This window comes from Eurypyga helias, unplaced genomic scaffold (assembly GCF_000690775.1).
Source record: "Eurypyga helias isolate BGI_N326 unplaced genomic scaffold, ASM69077v1 scaffold4560, whole genome shotgun sequence".
In the NCBI taxonomy this organism is placed as follows: Eukaryota; Metazoa; Chordata; class Aves; order Eurypygiformes; family Eurypygidae; genus Eurypyga; species Eurypyga helias.
In genome coordinates, this window is record NW_010226107.1 from 15437 (window position 1) to 36983 (window position 21547).

Sequence of the window (21547 nt, forward strand, 5' to 3'; positions counted from 1 at the left end):
GTAAGAGGGGCACATGCAGAATTCTCATTGTCTCTTCATGTTTTCCTGAGGCTAAGCATACTATTGGATCTCTGGTATAATTCTCATCCACATTGCTAAGCTTGCACTCCTGGCTTCCTCACTCCGGAAGGGATGTCACCCCTTGATCAACAGGGCATCCTACCAGGTGGTACCAAGTAGACATTAGTAACTATGCCTAGCCGTTCGAGATTTCAACCCTAACGTTAGTGAGCACAAACTTTTCAGTGTCCCTCTCCCTTTGCCTGTAACCACACTCCAGCAGTCCAGGAAACTGCTGTTGATTATCCCCTTCTTCCCAGTCCTTTCAGAGGGGTATTTTCTTTCTAGGATCAGCATGATTAATTTCCTCTGCTCCAGCATGGATGCTCCACAGGCTGCAGTCCCTTCAGGTGTTGTATTTGGTCCATTGTGAGCTCACCAAAGGCTGCAGTCCCTGAAGTACCTGCTCCAGTGTGGGTCCTCCACAATCTGCAGTGCCTTCAGAAGTATATCTGTTCCAGTGTGGCTTATCCACAGGCCACAGCCCTCTCAGAGGCATACCTCCTCTGGAACTGAAACATGGTGTTCATTGGTCTCCATGGAATGGAGACATGGTGTCTCCAACCGTGTCCCCAGTAGTGTTTTTTCCACATCTCCTTCATTTCTCCTCTCTCTTGCAGCTGTCACTGCCACTGTCTCAAATATGCTTAAGCAGAGCCGCAATATGCTCCTCTGATTAGTTGATGCTTTGGTGCACAGTGGGTTGTTTCCATTGGTTTCAGAGCCAGTTGTAACTGACTGTAAGAGGCACATGACAGCTGATGACCTCCTCCTGCACAAGGAACACCCACAGCCCCTTGCTGTAGAAATCTTTATGAAAACCCTCCAATTTACCCCCCAAATATCCCACCCCACCACACACTTTATGTGAGTGTGTGTATTAACACAAAATAAGGACTTCTGTAGACACTTTGCATCTCGCTGGGACCAAAGGGATGTGCTAACCATGCTTGTAGTCAAGACAGCAAGAGAGTGTCCAAGCAAGTCTCCACTATTCTCTGCTTCTTCATGTAACCCTCCCTTCTCAACCCACAGACTCAGAAAAAGGATTTTCCAAACACACCTGAGCACAGGACTCCAGCATCCTCTTTGTGTTGGCAGTTGTGCTGGCCCCATGTCCTAGAGGGACATGTCCAGAGATCAGATTCAGCCCCAGTGCAGTTCACATCATCCAGCCAGATCTGTCCCGAGCCTTCACCATAATGAGCGGAGAGAAGTGCCTTGATGGCATGTCCACATCCCAGCTGTTTGCAAACAACATTAGCATCTGATAGATCCCAGTTATCATCACAGATGGTGCCCCAGATGCCATCATGATAAAGCTCTACTCTCCCAGCACAGCGCTTTGTTCCATTCACCAGCCTGATGTGTCTGCTACCTGTGGGAGGAAAACACAGCTGTCAACATGCAACATAATGATTGTGCACAGGTAAGTGTAATGGCTTGTGTTAAAGCACTTTTAAGGCATCAAGTGCCTGTTATAGTCCAGCTCTCCTGTTATGGTTTCTTGGGCAAAAGCCCTATAATGCTAAAACAACATAAAGGGAAAGGCCTGCTCCTGCATCAGGTAAATGTTTGAATAATTACTGTGAGATGTTGCAAACAAGAAAGGGTGTCTAGTCATAGTATGTATATGCAGAGTTCACCTCATGTCAGAAAGCCAGTGAAACTGTTTTCTATCTAAACTCTTACAGTTAGACAGATACAGAATCAGTTTCTGCTACAGATGCATTACAGAATAAGAGAAGAGTGGAAACAGTTCTAATTTACTTTAGAAAGGCTGCAGGAATCTATAAATATATAAATGTCACAAAATAAAACTTATTTAATTCCCAAGGGACAGTCAGAATGCATGGCCAAATTAGTGTTCTTATGGCTTCTGTATTCTATTATTTGTCTTCCATTCTGTAAGATAAATTCTGTAAGAAATTCAGATGAAGAAAGCATTATGTAAAATACACTTGCTTCCTTAACTATCTTTTGTCCATTAGCGTATGCAAGCAAGTGAGTATACAAGCAAGCGAGTATCACAAGCTCCGACCCACGCCTATTTAAGACCTGGTGAGACAACATCACAAGGTGGACTGCAGGCAACCCTAGGAAGCATTCTGTACCTTGTGCACAGTAACTCACCTGAGCAAACCACACCAACGTCTTCAGCAACTCTTGTTTCCGCTGTCTGAGAATGGGAGGTCTTACAGAGCATCAGCTGAGTCTCATTTCCAGCACACTGGACACTTCTTAAGCCAATAAGACCCATACCTCGCTCAGACCTTGGAAGGTAATAGGCTTTCTTGGCAATTCCACACTGGAGCTGTCTGCATACAACGTGAGCATCTTTAATGTCCCAGTCATCATCCAGGACTCTGCTCCACATGCCATGGAGTGAGATCTCAACTCGCCCATCACAGCGGCTCTCGCCACCTAAGAGTCTGAGTGATTCAACAAGACCTGGGTTCAAGAGAGTTGGAGAATGTATTAAATAATATCCACTGCTCTAACTGCAGGAGAGAGAGGGAAGACAAATTGCTGTGTTGCAAAAAAGAAAAAAAGAATTGTCACTACTGGTTAAGGAAAGAGCCTCTGCTGAGGCTTTGCTTACTTTCACACATACGGAGGTCTGCAAGGGGAAGTCTGCAAGGGGAAGTGTGAAAGACTTTCACAGCTCAAAGACTATATACTGTGGGGAGTCAAGCACATCTAAACAAAGTGAATCCCTCCAATAAATGAGGTTTCTATGCTGAAACCAAGATTAGAGGGATGAGGGAAAGGAAAGGAAGGGGATGGGCATTAAAGAAGGGCTGACCTACCAAACTTGCTTGTCAGAGTGAGATTGCCAACGCTGCTTTGGTCTGAAGTTGCATACTCATAAAAGGCCACTCCTGACTTACCTGAACAAATAACAGTGGCTGCTTCTCTGGCTGAACAGGTTGGATTGCCCAAAGTCACTTGAGCACAGTCCCACAGGCAGGACTCTGTCCCTTCACAGTGAAAAGCATCTCTCCATACAGGCCCATTACCATCCACAAAATGGTCTCCTGTCTGGATTGACTTTGCGTAGCCGCAGTTCAGCTGATGACAGAAAACACTGGCAGCTTGCAAATTCCAGTGGGAGTGGCAGAGGCTTCCCCATGTGTCTCCATGGCGGATCTCCACTCTGCCAGAGCATGTGGTGCCATTCACCAACCTGCCCCCTGGGCACCCTGAATATAAGAGAAAGTGGGTACTGAGACGTCACGTTCGTCTGCTCATGGACATGACCTGAATGTGACTGGGAAATAGGAGTGAGTTTTCCTTAGCATTCAATAGTAAAAATCATAGAATCATAGATCATAGAATGGTTGGGGTTGGAAGGGCCCTTAAAGATCATCTAGTTCCACCCCCCCTGCCATGGGCGGGGACCCCTTCCACTAGACCAGGTTGCTTCAAGCCTCATCCAGCCTGGCCTTGGACACTTCCAGGGATGGGCATCCACAGCTTCTCTGGGCAACCTGTTCCAGTACCTCACCACCCTCTCCATGAAGAACTTCTTCCTGATATCCAATCTAAACCTCCCCGTTTTCAATTTATACCCATTACCCCTTGTCCTGTCACTACAGGCCCTTGTAAAAAGTCTCCCAGCACCCTTGTAGCCCCTTCAGGTACTGGAAGGCTGCAATGAGGTCTCCTCGGAGCCTCCTCTTCTCCAGGCTGAACAAGCCCAATTCTTGCAGCCTTTCATATGACTCCACTGGGCCACTGGAACTTCCATACTCATAACTAGAGCTCAGTCCGCCCTATTTTACTGAGAAGAATGACTAGAAATCAGGATCTGGTTGCCTTGGCAACTTCTGGATGCAGGACACTGGGTTCAGTGCTCTGGCTAAACCAAAAGACGTCAATTGTTCTGACCAGCCCGACCTCGGTTCTCCAGATACGCACCCTTCGGCTACTGGTCCGAGGCCTCACTTAAACCTGAACTGGGCCTTCTGCCCTTGCCTGAACATGTGACTGGTGTAACTGTTTCCAGTCTTGTCTCCTGCTGCTCCTGACTGTACTCTCTGATCAGACCCTACGTCCGATTGATTGCTTGGCCTTGTCTGCAACTGTCCATAGACCTTGTTATCAGTACCTTCCTCTGTCTTCTGTGCAAACACTTCGGGTTGTGTCTTAGTGGGTAAGGACACTGCCTGTGTTGTCCTCACCCTCTGCCTCGACTTCATCCTCCCTTGTGAAGAGCCCTGTTCTTGTGTTCCCTGACACTAGGACTGTTTCACAGACAGCAGCCTTGCAGCGCAGGTGAGGTGCAGCCTCAACTCCTGCCTGTAGCAGCAGACAAAAGTCAGAGCTTGGCTCCACAGGCACCCTCTGAATTTTAGATCTTTGTTTTTCCTCAAAGTAGGAGTTTTTCAGTTCTTCTCTTAGAACTTTCTGCTGCTCACCTGAACATACCACACGAGCATCTTTTCCAGCAGGGCATTCTTCATGACCTAGCACACCCACAGGACAGTCTCTCAGGTGTGAGCCATTACTCTTGCAGCTGAATGTGCCATTCCAGGCAGATCCATTTCCTTTCCCGAAGGACTGTCCATCTGGTATCAGTAGGGCAACTCCACAGTCCAGCTGCTGGCAGAGGGAATTGGCAGCTGGTAAATTCCAGTGGTAGTCACACAGGGTTCCCCAGGTGCCTCCATGGAGAAGCTCCACTCTCCCTGAACATGTGGTACTGCCATTTGCCAGCCTGTACCCACCATAGCCTGCAGGAAGAATAAAGGAACTTAGCAGGTACTTTTTTGTGTGTGTATTCTATTTCACTGGAAACTGTAAGAGAGATGTAGCTGCAAGGAACTAGCATTCACTATTTATCAGGTTACTGGGAAGCATGTTAGACCAGGATGCTTATAAGCCAGCTCTGAAAAAAAGTTGTTATTTTCCATGTTGTAGTCACTGCATGACCAAAAGTCACTCTTTAAGTCCAGTCTCTCCTCTGATCTGCTCTCGCTTCCCCCCCTTCCCCTCTCCCCATTACTTCTGCTACACTGCAACATGATTTCTTGCAGAGGCGGTTTCAGCATTGCCTTGCATTTGGAGCATGTGAGAAAGAGTAGGAGCTACCAGTAGCACTCCCTCTCCTAGTAGCTAGTAGCTGGTCATTTCACATTGCCAGGCGATCAGTAACTGCAGTGTGCAATCCTCTACTTTCATCCGTGCTACAGCATACAGCTCTGAACACAATGGGCTGTGCCCATCAGTGTATTTGCAATAACTGAAGTGTTGCATGGGTAGTACTCTGCTGTCCTACTGCCAGTCCCATGGAGTCCTTCTGTCTTCTCACACTTTTACTTCTTACCCTTGCCTGCCCCTTGCATCATACTCCCCGTTTTGTGGCTTGATGTCTGCCCTGTGACTCCTGCAAAATGGAAGCAGGACCCAAGACCTGTCAGTTACTGAAACTGGGATGTTTGGCTGCCACAGGTCCCCAGCCAGCGCTGCAGATCAGCATGGCAAGTGGGACAGTGTCCAAGGCAGTCTTGACACAGACTGCAGCTATTTGTCTGGGAAACGGGCATGAACTGCAGTCCTTTCCAGGCTTGTTTTGTGACAGGGTCTTGCCAGCAGCTCTGCTCCATGTTCAGTTTACCGCTTTTGATTGTGCCCTCAGGAAAAAAATTGTGTTTGCTAGGTCTAACCATCAGTTTCATAGTGGGTGACAATAAGTTAACTGTATTTAGAGCCCCTAGCATGTATGACTATATGGAGTTCTTAAATAATGTTACCTGGCAGTCACAACTAAAGTAATCCAGGCCTCTGACAACTTTTTTTTTTAATAACTTAAATTTGTAACTTGTGCCTCCTTTGATCTTTTAGAGGTACAGTACTCTCCCAGTTTTCTAATTAACTGAAGTGCCAGGGAGTAGCACACATGCTTGCAGCACAGAAAATAAATTGTTTTCTTCATGTTCCTCCTTGTCTGCTCTGGCCATCTCTCCTTATACGTATATGAGAAAGACATGGAAGGAATTCTCAGCACTGTTCTGTGGCACTTCTGTTCATGGAAGGAATTGAGTGCACACCTCTAGCAGCATGGGAGAAATTACAGCCCTTTTGGGATCTGCATCCCTTGTGCAGAAGTGAAGTGGTTAGACCAGCCCATGTTAAATGCAGATGTTCAGTATAGAGAATGAGAGATTGTGTGGCTGCTCTCTATTACTTCCTGATTTTCCCTGGATGGCTCCAAGTGTGATAGGGGAACCACTGAAGAACCTGAGGAGCACAGACATATATATGCAGAGGTTCTGAACTATGAGTTGACAGAAAGAAGACGTGTAGGACACATGTAAACTACGTCCAAGTCTCACCTGAACATACAACAGTGGCATCATGAGAGCACATCTTAGTGTGGTGCAGCATCCTGGGACAGTGTGCGAGGTGAGTCTCATTACCTGCACAGTGAAACTCTTCTTGCCAGATCAGCTCATGTTGGTCTCCAAAATGAGTTCCTCTCAAGATATCCACAGCCTGGCCACACTCTAACTCATTACATATAACAGAGGCAGTTTTGAAATCAATGTGTGAAAAACAGACCGTAGCCCAGGTTTCTTCCTGCTTTACTTTCAGTTGTCCTGAGCACGCAGTGACCCCTCCAGTCAGACGCAGCCCAGAGAAACCTGGAAAAAAACCCCAAGAAATCCAGCATCAAGGATTGGTTGTACTGGCCTAATTTCAGAAATCCCACACCTTCATAGGAAAGACACATGTCACTTCTCTGAGCACCACTGACACTTTTAAATTAACATTGTGGCAATTTATTACACCACTGACAAGAGAGTAAATGGTTTGTGGGAATGTTTATTTCTTAGTATGTTAAAATACTGAATCCTTGGGAAGCTATAGAAGGAGGGAAGTTTTGTACATTTGCCAAACGCTTGAGAAGTAGCAGTCCCCAAATAAATGAAGAAATAAATAGTCATTTACTAGTGTGTGTCCTTGAGACCTCATTATTCAAATGAACAGGAAGCTAAAGCGCCCCAGAAAGAGGAAACGGGAAATGTTGCACCCATCTTCAGAAAAGGCTGAAAAGACTGGAGATTACAGACTGGTCAGCCTCACTTTGGTACGTGGGCAAACTGTAGAGTGAGTCTTCCTGGAACACATTTCTGGGCACAAGAAGGGAAGGGTCACCATGGTAAATCATGTCTGTGTGATCTTATTACTTAGGTAAAAATGACTGGATTTGAGGATGAGGGGAGACCAGTGTGTGTCATTTACCTCCCATTTAGCAAGGCATTTGACAGTCTTGCACAACATGCTTGTGTCTGAACTAGGATGCTACAGTCTGGGTGGATGGACAGCTACGTCATTAAAAAGCTGATGGGATGGTAAGGCTCAGAGAGTAGCGATTAGTGTGTTGCACTCTACCTGTAGGCTGTCAGCAAGTGGAATACCACTTGTTGCGTCTTTCTTCTGTTCAGCATCTTCACCGACAACCTGTAGGAGTGCGCTCATCAATTTGGGGAGCATGTAGGGGGGAGATAACTCCAAGGGCAGACCTGCCATTCAGAGGGACCTAGACAGGCTGGATTAATGGGCTGACAGGAACCTTATAAAAATCAAAAAGGACAAATGTAAAGTCCTGAAGCTGTGAAGGAAAAACCTCTTGCAGTGGTACTTTATCCAAAGAGCAAAATCAAGCACATCTTGCAAGGGAAGGTAGACAAACAGATATTGTATATACCATTGCAGAATGGCCTGTCTTAGCTTACATGAAGATCTAGAGAAGAAGGGCTGTTGTATGGCTTAATACCGGATTTTATTGCTTTTTCATCTACACCTGATTTTTTAACCCCCATTCCTAGTCAAAGACAAGTTTAGTACTGCTCTCCCGTTGCCTGGGAGTGCTGTGGTGGAAACAAATAGTGTTCCTTTTTCTGCTCTGTGTCATTTCCTATGTCTAGCTCTGTTCTATGTCATTGCTGTGCCCAGGAAAAGGAGACATACGCTTGTAGTAGGCAGAAGAATTAATGCTGGTTCAACTTGCTGTGGCTGAGCGGAGGTCATGGAGAAAGTGTTACCTTAAGTAAAGTACGTGGATAGGACAAAATTTGATCACAGCCTCAGAGAATTTTTCTATTATAGAAGGTTATATTCTTACCTGAGCAGATCACTCCGGTATCAAAGTAATGAGGGCAAGTAAAAGCACCCCATCCTGTATGTGAGCAGTTCCAGAGAACGGATTCACCACCACGGCAATCAACTCGATACAACCATGTTGGTCCAGATCCTTCTCCAAAAGGAGCTCGATTAAGGGCGTGAACAGCAGATCCGCATCGTAGTTGCCTACAAACAACCTCAGCATCTTCTATGGTCCAGTCACCGTCACACACAGTTCCCCACTGCTCCTCATGTTTTACTTCCACTCTCCCTGAGCAGGGGCCAGTTCCATTTGACAGCCGCAATTCATCAGCACCTTCATAGAGAGAGACAGAGCAAGGTTATGGAAAGGACAGTGCATAATCACTGGAAATAAATGCAAAGCATTTAAATACACTGTCCCACATGACATCCTTGTCTCTAAATTGGCGAGACATGGGTTTGCTGGATGTATCACTCAGTGGATAAGGAATTGGCTGAATGGTTGCACTGAAAGAGTTGTGGTCAATGGCTCAATGTCTGAGTGGGAACCATTGACGAGTGGCATACTTGGAGGTCAGTACTGTGACTGTTGCTGTTCAACATCTTTGTCGGAACACAGACAGTGGGATTGAGTGCGCCCTCAGCAAGTTTGCTGATGACACCAAGCTGTGTGGCGTGGTTCACACGCTGGAGGGAAGGGATGGCATCCAGAGGGACCTGGACAGGCTGGAGAGGTGGGACCATGCCAACCTCATGGAGTTCAACAAGGTCAAGTGCAAGGTCCTGCACCTGGGTCGGGGCAATCCCAAGCTCAAATGCAGGCTGGGCAGAGAACAAATTGAGAGGAGCCCTGAGGAGCGCTTGGTGGCTTTGGTTGACAAGAAGCTCAACATGAGCCAGCAATGTTCACTGGCAAAGTCAAAGGAGGTGATTCTCCCCCTGTACTCTGCTGTTGTGAGACCCTACCTGGAGTACTGCATTCAGCTCTGGAGCCCCCAACACACGGACAGGCTGAGAGGGTTGAATTGTTCAGCCTGGAGAATAGAAGGCTCCAGGGTGATCTTGAAGTAGCCTTCCAGTGCCTAAAGGGGATCTACAAGAAAGCTGGCGAGGGACTTCTTACAAGGCCATGTAGTAATAGGAGAAGGGCTAGTGGTTTTAAACTGAAAGACACAGAAATTCTTCACGAATTGAAGAATTGAATTGAAGGGTAGTGAGGCACTAGAACAGGTTGCTCAGAGAAGCTGTGGATGCCCCATCCCTGGAAGTGTCCAAGGCCAGGCTGGATGAGGCTTGGAGCAACCTGGTCTAGTGGAAGGTGTCCCTGCCCATGGCAGTGGGGTTGGAACTAGATGATCTTTAAGGTCCATTCCAACCCAAACCATTCTATATGATAATCGCAATTATCTGTTGCAGATGGTTAATGGGATTACTATTACTCTTAATTTACACTTAAATCAGACTTAGTCAGTTAATCTTTCCAAATAGTCCAACTTAAAGTTTTTTGCAGGGAATTGTGTCTGTATTTGCAAGTTTGAGCTAACTGCACTGCTAAAATGCACGTTATTTCTAATGAGAGGTGAGTTTTTTCTTCTTATGATCTATCAGAGCTGGGAAATGCAGAGTAATTGCCCATGCTTTGTGATTCACAAAGGCCTTGACAGCTGTGTCCGGCCATGGGACCTGTTGATTTGCACTCTGAGCCACAGACTGAGTTCTCACCTTGACCTTGGACCTGTTTCATCACCATGAGCTTGCCTGACGATATGAGGCCAGTTTGTAACAAGACTTGAACCCAACTACCTCCCCTAGGTCTGCCCTGCTTGCCTTTCTTGGGAACTGTGGGGCTGGACCCTGGCTGGTGAGGCCCCTGCCCTGGGGCAGCTGGCCCTTGCTGTACCCCCATACTAACTCTCATAGGAGTCACCTCTCCAGAGGTGACACAGTGAGCTAAGACAGCCACGATTCTTAGCAAGTAAGACTGCACTGGAAGAAAGGAAGGTATCAGAATCTGGCCAGATACCAAGAGAAACATGGAGTACTCATTATGACCCAGCTCTGCGCTGTGATGTGAAGAGGAAACAGCTCCGGTGTGCATGTCTTCAAATAGTCCAGAAAGACACCTCTCAGAGATCATCTCTTATCAATGGTGGCACTTGATAAGCAATAGAAGATAATTAAATTGCATGAAGAAGCTTGGATTTTCCAGTAAGAGTTTTCAAAACTATTTGTTATGGAAAAGAACACTTTCTCTCTTTTCCTCAGAAGAGAGAGGTGCTCCTGCATATCACATTGCTTACTGTCATTTGAGATTTCTAGCAGCCACGGTAAAGAGATTTAACCCTTTCCTGGCTGAATCCAGCACAGAAACACGAACATATTATTTTTCTTTGCATTTGAAAACAAATCTAATTCCTCTATTATGTCAGTCTTAACCCATGAACTGATGCTAATGCAGCCACTTCCTACAGTAACTAACCATTGTTTAATTTTTCATTCCAGAGTAAACTGCTAGCAGTAGTCAACTAAAAGGCAATTTTGCCTCCATCTCCATGTGTTCTGTAGCCTGAATCTTCCCTGCTTCAAAAGACACAGACAATATAGCTTTGACACATGATCAACTCATACATAGGCAAAGGTTTTACCTCTTTGCTAACCCTGCTAAACTTCCTCAAAACTTCCTGCCTATCATTTAGACTGGGAAACACAAAAAGTTTAAGGAAGATTATTCAAGTGACTGACAAAAAAATATTTTTACTGCAAATTGTCCTCTCTCCTCAAATTTCCTGAGTAAGAAAGTCTCTCACATACATAGAACAAGCCTCTGATAACTACAAAATCCCTTTGTACTTGCAACATATTGTCTCAGAAGGAGTATCATCTTTCTGTAGTAAGTCTTTTAAGACTCTTCTGAAAGGTGTTCTGGACAACAATCCACAGTTTATTTGAATAACGTAGTTAAAAAAAAGAGTTTTCTCAGCTAAAAATATATAAACACTTAAAAGAGCTATAACTTCTAAGAAAAGTTAAATTCATGAGACATTGTTAAAGGAAACAGATAAGCTATTTCCATTAGCCATATCCAGGAGTAAACCAAACAGCTCCTCATTTGACTGATTGATCTCTCTGCACCTGAATTTTTAGATAAACCAACATCTGATGTTTTCAAAATGTAACATCATGCAAGGCTGGATGCAGAGGTAGGCATAACCCAATCAACAGATTTAAATATTCCCTTATCAAAACTATAATTTACTGTAATCAATCCTTTGTGAGTTTTTTATGATACCTACATTCTCACTTTTTTGTACTTCCTCACACTCCACAGCATGTCCCACAAGTGCCTTCACTGAATTCAGTGCTACCAGTCACAGCGTGAGGTTCTGCTTGCATAAGGTGGCACCAGGTTTTGGTTCAGAGGAAGACCTTGCACTGCAGGTCTGGGAGTGAGCCGTGCATCCCTGTGCCCGGACCCGAAGCGGAGGTTTTCAGCACACTGCTGCTGTCGCAGGTTGCAAGGTCGCTCCCTGAGGGCTGTGCCTCCCACGCTGCTTGTGCACCCGTCCTGGGGAACAGCAGGGGGCTGTGGCAGCGTGGAGGGTGCACGTACTGCCAGGGCAGAGAAGTGGGTCAAGGGCTGCTGCTGATGCTGCCAGGGTAAAGCTACTCTTGTCTGCATCTGCCCGTCAGTCACTCTGTTACTATTCCCTGTTATTAAAAATAAGTGGGCAGAAAACTCACTCTCATTTCTAAAGTACTGCTCAGCCGACACTCAAACATTGCTACAAGATGTCTAAATGCAAATGTTTAATAGTGTTCTTCACACTCCTTTGCACAGAAAAGCCTGTGCCTCCTCTTCCCATCCACTTGAATTGTGACTGCACCCACACAACTGGTGAGAACCTTTAAGGCTCGGGCCGTGCTACATCAAAGTCTCAACTGTCAAGTCTTGTTCTCACCACATGGGGATGTGACCACCGTTACAATCCCACAGTGCCACCTCCATGTGTACGGAGGCAAAACCAAGGATTCCAAAATCTGTCTCACACCATCAGCTTCAAACATGTACACATAGCTCTAGAAGGGCAGAGAGACAAATAGTGATAAACTTCAGGAACAACTGGGAAGATGGTATGATACCCATCCAAACTCCGCTGGGGACACAGAGCACAGCAACATCATTTTAACTGGTGTTGAATGAAGCCCTGGAGTTATTAATTCTATCTACACAGAGCTCAGCAAGGGAGGTAAGACAGTAGTACGAATACCCAACTGGTTTCCATTGCAGCTTGGCTGTTTACTAAACTTCGACCAGAATTCCTATGAGAATGGCCAGTCACTGATGTCTGAGTAAAATACGAAACTTTTACGAATGGTTTACCTTTCTTTCTCTCAGGATCATCGAGGAGACTGAATCAAGGACAGAAATGTATTTAAACATCTTCTTGACACTTTGCCTTGCAGGCTGATGGAATACCAACCTATTGGTATTGAATTTACATTCTTTTCCTATCATCTCACTGCCTTCTGTGAAATAAAGTATGTACTTACCCATGGAGACCTGAATGAAGAGGAGAAGCAGCCAAAACACTGGAATAGAGAGATGTCCTTTTCCTGCCATCCGGATTGCAGACAGATGAAACTTCACTCTCTGTTAGAAAGTGCCTAGACCAAATTCTTCGTGGGCTTCTCTGTGTCTCACAAATGACTACAAAGGAGGAAATATATAGATTCACATGCTAGCATGAACTACGTAAAGGAACCAATAGAAATATCGTTCACCTTTTTAGACATTATCAACAGATTGATCTCAAACCTGAAAGAACCAAAACCTCCAATAAAATTTGAAAATTGTGACAGTGACCTTATATGAAAGACGATTGCGCTTCTGATGTCATCATTGGTATTGTCTTTTCTATGGCACCAACATCGCTGGTACAGGCAGAACAGTATGAAAAATGGCTGTTTCTCACATGACAAAGCAATGTGAAAATGTGGAACATTGGTCATTTTATTAACCACTTTGGAAGAGAAAAAGGCAAAGAAAATCCCTAAATTTGTAGCTCGTCCATCTCCCTGGGAGAAATTGCACCCTCACTATAAAATCAACAGAAGTAGTGTTTAGAAGCGGTAGTTCTGTGAATAAAAAATGACACCCGCTCTGTCTTTGAGACAAGCACTGCTCGGGGTTTCCTTATTCGGTCAAAACTTGAGAACTATATGGGCAGAAGCTCTTGAAAGACCATCTTCCATAGGATGCAAATTACAGGACTTCCTGTTTCCTCTGTTGAGTTTCTTTTTGTTTCAGGTTATGCATGACCATTGCTGGTAGTTCTGCCCACTCTCATTCACTCTAGAATGATTAATTTAGGGAAATAAAGCTGCTGTTAATCAAAGTGTGGCTACTTGACTCATTCTTGGCAAATGGAACAAGTTGCAGAGCACTAACTAATTACAACAGTTTAAACACATAATCCTCATTATGACATTGACACACATGCTATTTTTGTCTCATGGTATCTATCTGGTGTTTATGAAGAATCCCAAGATCATTAATGTCCAAACTGTTAGGTCCTTAGTACACCAACAAGCTCTGCAATCTCTTGCCCTTCTCACTGGGCTTTGTTTGCGTCAGACTGCTGTGGCAAGAACTGCACGAGGAAGAGCAGATAAGTCTGGCCAGAGACTGCTCATTCTTTGTTCAAGAGTTGCTGAGGAGCACAGACATTTGCCTGTGGTCTCTGCTAGAGCTATATGGCAGCCACACTTGGGTCTGGCCATGAACTTCGCTGATACTGACACTGATGTGCTGTCTTGAATTGATGGCTTCATCTTGGACACATCATCTTACTGTGGTCTTGTCTGGATTGTCTGGAGTGCTAACTTAACCAGGCTGCAGTCACCCATTTTGTTCTTCTTGTTCAGGTACTATGGGACTGTACCCTTTGGTGAGCATCCTGCCTCATGCCTGGCTTGCTGTCAACTTCAGTTCCTGGCTAATCTTCCCTTGCAGAGCAGCCTGCTTCTACTCCCTGATACAGACCTCTGAAGAACAGAAAGTCACTGCCACACCATTGGAAATCTGGTCAGGGTGAGAAAAAACCACTACAGATGTGTTAATGAGAGATAGACAAGGTAGCCAGCTGTTATAATGTCTGTTCTTGTACCAAGATCCCGTGTTTTCACTTAGCATTCTTTTCCTTGCTGGTTATTGACCATAAACATAATTTTTATTGACATTTTAAACTCACTCCAGGAAGTCTAAGAGTGAAATCTGTTTCTCAGCATGCAGGCTCTTGATGACCAGAGTCTCCTTCCTGGCCACTATGACCAAGTAACCTGGTACATGCCAGTGCCCATGGATGTTAAAACTCCAGAGCTCTCAGCTGGGGTGAAGCTGGTAGTCCTCTTTTCGTCTCCTTCACATTGCAGACAGGGATGTCATCAGGCACAGTATTCACATGAGTTGAGGCTGGCAGAATGGATTCCCTGTGCCCAGTGGCCATGAGGCCTTACCTAAAAAGCACAGTCCCCATGATGTCTTTAACAAGTCCTGAATATGTCTGCTAACACCACGATATGCTTCCAGTCAAATGGACAGAAGACAATGGACAGAAGACAAGAATTCAAGGACAAGTTCAATAACAGCATGTCTGTCATCCAGCCTTATCTATGTAGCAGGATTTGTGAAGGACCTTAAGGGTATCTTCTCACAAGACTCAGACACAGAATGCTCCTAGATGAAAAAGTAAGCCATTGGTTATCATTGCACAGCCCATCATTACTTTTGGCATCATTTGTCTGGATAGAGGGGCATTCTGGGACACCATCTATGTTCAGACAGCAGAATTAAAACCAGCACTGTCTACACTAAGCACACACATCTTGGTCTATATATCCAGAAGTTCTGCCCCTTCCTCAGATGGATGAAACCCTTCTATGAGGAACTCACCTGCCCCTCCTCAGCCAAACTGTCTCCTTTCATTTTTTCCCTGGCCACTTATAAGCCTGTCACAGACTGAGGATTCCATCTTCTTTCCTGGAAATAGGGATGCTGACAGCAATCTTGCATTTGTCTTTAAAGCAGAGTTTGCCTGTCATAAACTGAGTACCTGTTTGGAACAGATTGTTCTGCCATCAGTTTCATCCACCTGGGTGTCCATCCCCACCTTTCCAGAAGTATCCTCTCATGCTTCCCACACTGTATTTCCACTGTTGGCCTTAGAAATAGATGCCTTCTTGTCCACAAAGAGTCTGTCATGACAGCAAAAATCTGTAACAGGGCAAAGAGGGGGAATGGAAAGTTCAAAGAGCACCTGACAGCAGGTCATCCAAGTGGGTCTGGAGGACTAGGAATAACTTCAAGGCTTATGATGAAATACTGAAGTATATTTGCTTTAGGTTTTGTTTTCCCAACGTGAACATATATCGCTGAATTCTAAGTGCTCTTTTTTTGACTTCATATGAGTTTCTGGGACTTCCAGATGGTTTGTATCACTTTTGAATGTTCTTTCAGAATTTGCTTCCCCATCAAAAAAGCCCTGGAAGATGAACAAAAAACAACCTTTATGGTCTGGAGGCATGCAACAAAGTGCGCTGGGGACAAGACTCAGTCTTGTGGGCTTGAGAACAAACTTTACGACTTCCTAACTAAAATCATATCACACAGGGAGTTTCAGGGACACTGCTTCGCACACACCCTTGGACAGAAGGATGCACTTCCTTACTACAGATTCTGAGAACAAAATGAAGTATATTTCTTCTCAGAAATGAAAATGGGGTTTGAGGATACTGGCTGACGGTTGTTTCTGTGTTTACAGAGTAGGTGCTTCAAGACATACTGCTTCCCAAGCAGTACTTTCTTCTAGGGGCTCCTGTTGTCAGCTCTAGGGGTACCTTCTGGCTAAGGATTACTTCTCAATTCTTTTGCAAGAAAAATCTGGTGTTGATTCAGTTCTCCTTACTGGGATGAGCAAAAAACAAGAAGTGGGCAGATCCCATTGTTTTCCAGTTTGCAAGGAAGGAAGAAGAAAAGTAAATATGGAGCAGGGCTCCAATCTGACTGGAGCACAGAGTGAAGCTTTGTTGTTCTCAGATGTTGTCCATATAGAGCAGATACTCATCTTCCAGCAAAATGGACATACGTGGTGGGAGCAGCCCAATAAATAGCCCACACTTCCATAAGGAAATGTCCACTTTGTATCATAGGTATAGTGAAAGATTAGTAGGAGGGATGAGATGTCTTCTCTTCTGATGTTCCTCTGTATTTGCAAAGAAATGTAGCATAGGAAACTGACATGAATAAGAAAGTTTTTGCAGCATGGTTTTGAAATAGGCTGCCTGGGTACCAGCCTTGGGTTATGCAGTGAGAGTAGTTGGAAAACTCATGTGGTAGGACCCCACAGCTGAGAGGTGTATAGGGACTGCTTTCACACAGACTCACCTAAGAGAGCAAGTACTATGGAAACATAGCTTTCATGTCCTGGAGCAAACAACGAAGGATGTGGTTAGAGGTTCGTCTCATTTTTGAAGCCATCAGCACAAATACTGTCTACAGTGCTAAGTAAAAGTTGGTCAGAGACTGATTCCTGTGTCCGGTGTCAAATGGCACAGACTGACTTGCACCCACACTGCACAGGATTAATTCCCTTTATATCATATTTCTGTTGAAGTGAGCCAAAGCAAAGCTGGAGACTGAACAAGCCCCTGAGCCATGGCCAGAGGTTAAGTGCTTGCGTTTGCTTGCTTACTGTGCATTGTAGGGTTACCCACAGGCTCCCTCCCATCTCTCTCTCCTGCAGCTGAACAGCTCCCTGATCTTGCCACCTGCCAGGATTCACCCCCACGGCAGCATGGGGGATCCCTCCCCATGCACATGAATATGAGGCATTTAGAAGAAAAAGTCAGCAAGAAAAGTCCTTCATTGTAGTCTGTAAAAAACTGTCTTTTTAAAGGAGTTTTTAAGACTTGGCAGTACAGACCTGTCTAGTGGGAGAACTCCTAGGAAACAGCTGTAGTGGAGATGCCTAAGACGACCCATTAGCAAGCTCTGTGTTGGATCACCTGGACTACACAGGAGCCTTTGCAGGATTCCAGGCATGCACATTGATGCAGGGTAAGCCACAAAGGAGGCAGTACAGCCCCTTTTAGAGGATGAATAAAGAAATATGTAAAACATTTGTTAAAGGCCATCTTCTGAGGAACAAAGGTGAAGCAGAGAAAAGTCCTAGTTAGAGGGATGGGAGATAATGGGAATGGGTACCTTTGCTGTACTGGCACAGGGCTGTGGTACTACTCTCCAGCAGGTAGACACAGAGAATCTGTGGGGATGGGAGATCCAGGACATCTGCATGTCTGCAGGTCACAAGAAGCTTGGTGTCTCCATCTTCACCGCTGTCAGGTTTGATTTCTGCATACCAAGAAGCCCTTCTGTCACAAACTGCTTAAAGCTCTCCCTCAGGGATTTTCAGGAGGGCTAAAACAGGGATGTTGATGTATCCCATTTCTGAGACTCCTATTGACAGAATCTTTGGTAGTGAGGGAGCAACAGACATGTCATCATCTTGCCCAGCTCTAGACACATCAGTACTAGACCTTCCTGAGCCTTTCACACAGCAGACCCAGTAGAAGCCTCAGCAGAAATTCAGAAGAGGAACTTTGCTTCAAAATCACATGAGAGGTCCTAGGCCTACCATTCGCCATTTCCTAACTATTGCTGCAGAGGAGCACTTGGATCTTGTCAGCCTTGCCATAGCCAAAGGGTAGTCTGAGGGTGGCTCAAGGCAAACGGGTGGCAGCATGTGGTGACAAGGGAGCAGAGACAGGCATCATCTCCATGCAAAGGGCCCGGTCTCTCTTGCAGCACCTGGAATCATGTCAGCTGCCTCACTGACATCCACACATTTGATGGTTTGCAATGGTGTCAGAGAAGAACTGCTCCTCCAGGCAGTGGCTTAGGACAATGGTATCTGGAAGGTAAGTGGGGACATCAGAAAAAAAAAAGGCATGGTTGCCATAATTCTTGCCTGCATCAACCCGTGCTGGAGCAGTTGTTCCTGAAAGACTGCACCCCGTGGAAGGGACTCACATTGGAGCAGCTCATGAACTGTTGCTCCTGGGAAGGGCTTGCATTGGAGAAGTTCATGGAGGACTGTCTGCTGTGGGAGCGACCCAATGCTGGAGCAGGAGAATCATAGAAGCATAGAATCATAGAATGGTTAGGGTTGGAAGGGACTTGAAAGATCATCTAGTTCCAACCCCCCTGCCATGGGCAGGGACCCCTTCCACTAGACCAGGTTGCTCACAGCCTCATCCAGCCTGGCCTTGGACACTTCCAGGGAGGGGGCATCCACAACATCTCTGGGCAACCTGTCCCAGTGCCTCACCACCCTCTCTGTGAAGAATTTCTTCCTGATATCTAATCTAAATCTCCCTGTTTTCGATTTATACCCGTTACCCCTTGTCCTATCACTACAGGCTCTTGTAAAAAGTCCTCTCCCAGCACCCTTGTAGGACCCCTTCAGATACTGGAAAGCTGCAATAAGGTCTCCTCGGAGCCTCCTCTTCTCCAGGCTGAACAAGCCCAATTCTTGCAGCCTTTCGTCATAGGAGAGGTGCTCCAGCCCTCTGATCATCTTTGTGGCCATCTTCTGGACTATTGACCAAGTGGTCAATATCCTTCAGATATTGAGGGCTCCACAGTTGGACGCAGTACTCCAGGTGGGGTGAAGAGAAGAGTGTGAGGAGTCTTCCCCCATGAGGTGGAAGGAGCAGCAGAGATAATGTGTGATGGATTGACCACAACCCCCATTCCCCATACCTTTGTGATGCTGGTGGGGAGGAGGTAGAGAGCTTCAGAGTAAAGTTAAGCTCAGGAAAAAAGGGAGGAGGCGAGGAAAGGTGTTTTAAGATTTAGTTTTTATTTTCTCATTATCCTACTTTGACTGTCATCGATAATACATTAAACTAGTTTCTTCAAGTTGTGTCTGTTTTGCCTGTGCTAGTAATTGCTGAGTGATCTCCCTGTCCTTATCTCAACCGATGAGCCTTTCATTGTACTTCGTCTCTCTGCTTAGCTGAGGGAGAGCGATTGAGTGCCTTTGGTGGGCCCCCGTGGGGTGGCCAAGCGAGGACAAGATGCCTGGTGAGGCTGCCGTTGCTTCAACCGCTGCTTCCTCAGCCACCAGCCCCTCCAAGCTGTGGTGGCAGGGTGGCCTGGGGGCCGTGAGTTGTGGGGCTGTGGTGTCTCTGTGGATGAGGAAACATCATGGAGTCTCACAGCTCTATCAACATCTATGAGAGTAAATCGCCAGATTCTGAAAGTGAAGATGAGGTTGAGTTCATTGAAGAAGGACCTTTGAGACCTGTAGTTGAATGCATGGATCTTGACAGTAGTGAGGACGAAGAATCTAACAGCGGTTCTTTTGTTCATGAAAATATTAAGCATAAAGATTACATCGACTATCAGAAAGAAGTTGTGTCAACTTTGGATTGTCTGGCACACCATGTAGAAGTAGAGAAGCAGCAAAAAGAAGAGAAAAGCAAAGCCTTTAAGGAGAAAATTGATTCCCAATATGCTCATGGGCTGCATGAACTAGAATTTAGTTGGGAACACAGTGACACAGAGGCTGCAAGATATGTGTGGACCAGTGGTTAAAAACACCAGGTCTCAAACCAGGCACTGTTAAGAGTGGAAAAAAGGGTGTTTACAAGAGGGCAGGTCAGATGCAAGTCAACAGCAGTCCCATATCTCGTGCTGTGATGCATTGCAAGAGAGTTTGATAAAGGACATCTCCTAGGTCACCTTCAAAGGTTTGATCATTCTCTTTGTGACCCAACAGTCACACAGAGCCCCAAATAATGCAGTCGCCTGTGTGATATGCTGTGAAACATTTTCAACCTCCCAGCAGTGTGATCATTTTTTATCTAAGCTAAATGAAAACGATGGACATAACAAAGATCTCCTTCTGCAGCATATTCCACGTTTTGCATGCCCAAACTATTTCCTCCTTTTCACCGAGAGATGAATGCTTGTAGTGTATGTCAGGAAAGAACCACTTCCTCCCGGTTTCTAAATTGAGTGATGAAATGAAGGCTGGACTTCCATTACCTTTTCCATCCTATGCAAAGAACATTCTGATATCTCTATGCAAAGAGATACCCTTCCAAGTGATGTGTATATCCTGCTACCAGATACTGCGCTCGCATATGGAATTAACTGCACATTTCAGAACACATTGTCATAATTCTGGGTCCATGGCAATGTCAAAGAAGAGCATCTCCCAAGTTGCAGAGATATTTAAGACAAAAAGTCACTGTGAGAACTGTGATAAACTGTTTGCTGATCAGAGACAGATCACTCAGCATAAGCTAGCCACTCAATATAACGCTGAAGTTCTTACTACAGTGGAAGAGTCCATCTTGATGTGCTGTCACATCAATGAAAAAAAGAAAAATCAGTCTCATTTGTACAATATTGTGGATCAGTCGAGACCACTACTTAAAAGACCTTTGACTTCGAATGAGTCTACCAGTGAAATGGGGTCTAGTCCTTCAAAACGGAAGAGTGATTTAAGAGATAAAAACGAAGATCATGTATCAAACCAAAGTCAAGGTAGTGCTTTGCAAAGTAAAAGCCTGATTTCATGAATGTCTTCAAAAGTTTTTTACAGAAGTGTCAGTAGAAAAGCACATTTTATCAGCATATAGAATCTGTCATAATGTGTTGTGTCTGTAAAGCTTGCTGAAAATTCAAGCATTATCTGCCTGCATATGAGTCAATTCCATGGGCGAGGACACTTGAATAATTTTGTTCTCTGGTGCAGAACATACTCTGTAGATCTCCTCAGAAAAGAGGATATTATGGGACATGTGACCTAATTTCATGGTGGACATACTATTATGAATAAGAAGCTCTAGAAGATGAACATATGCCATCTCCTTCTCACACAGTGTGCATTTTGGCAGATGAAAGACTGAGTCCCTAGTCCTATGGAACTCTTCCCTGAGAAAAGTATTGATAATGTGTCTTCTTAGCTGGTGCTGCGGAGTGCTTGCACCAAATTCAAGGTCTTTCTCAGCTTCTGAAACTGCAGCTGCGTTCCCAACTTTCTCCCTACAAGCAGTGTGTGGGGGACACACAGTTCAGACAGCCAACCCAAACTGACTGAAGGAGTATTTATTTCCATAGTATATCATGCTAGGTAATTAAATGGGGAGTGGGCTTAGGGGTCATTATACTCTTTTGCTGGTTCCTTAAGTCTTCTGTTAGCTCTTTAACTCCTTTTGCTAACTTCTTTGCTAGCTGCTTTTCTAATTCTCTTGATGGCTCATTCATGAGTGAGATGGTGAGTCTGTTAGTTTTCCCAGTTGTGCT

At 45.2% G+C, this 21547-nt stretch overlaps 1 protein-coding gene and 1 pseudogene across 1 annotated transcript in view; one reads left to right on the plus strand and one right to left on the minus strand.

The window, feature by feature from the left end:
* The window catches only part of LOC104505566 (scavenger receptor cysteine-rich type 1 protein M130-like), a 30647-nt gene extending 12773 nt beyond the window's left edge, over positions 1–17874 (minus strand). The window contains exons 1-10 of the mRNA XM_010151527.1: positions 17865–17874; positions 17435–17581; positions 15375–15445; positions 12132–12249; positions 8192–8506; positions 6483–6707; positions 4245–4796; positions 2952–3263; positions 2194–2511; positions 1124–1438 (exon numbers count right to left, since the gene is read on the minus strand). Of these exons, the coding sequence (XP_010149829.1) occupies positions 1124–1438; positions 2194–2511; positions 2952–3263; positions 4245–4796; positions 6483–6707; positions 8192–8506; positions 12132–12249; positions 15375–15445; positions 17435–17581; positions 17865–17874 (2383 nt within the window). The remainder of the gene's footprint in view (positions 1–1123; positions 1439–2193; positions 2512–2951; positions 3264–4244; positions 4797–6482; positions 6708–8191; positions 8507–12131; positions 12250–15374; positions 15446–17434; positions 17582–17864) is intronic.
* Positions 17875–19438: 1564 nt separating this feature from the next.
* On the plus strand, positions 19439–21158 carry LOC104509557 (annotated as a pseudogene).
* Positions 21159–21547: the final 389 nt, after the last annotated feature.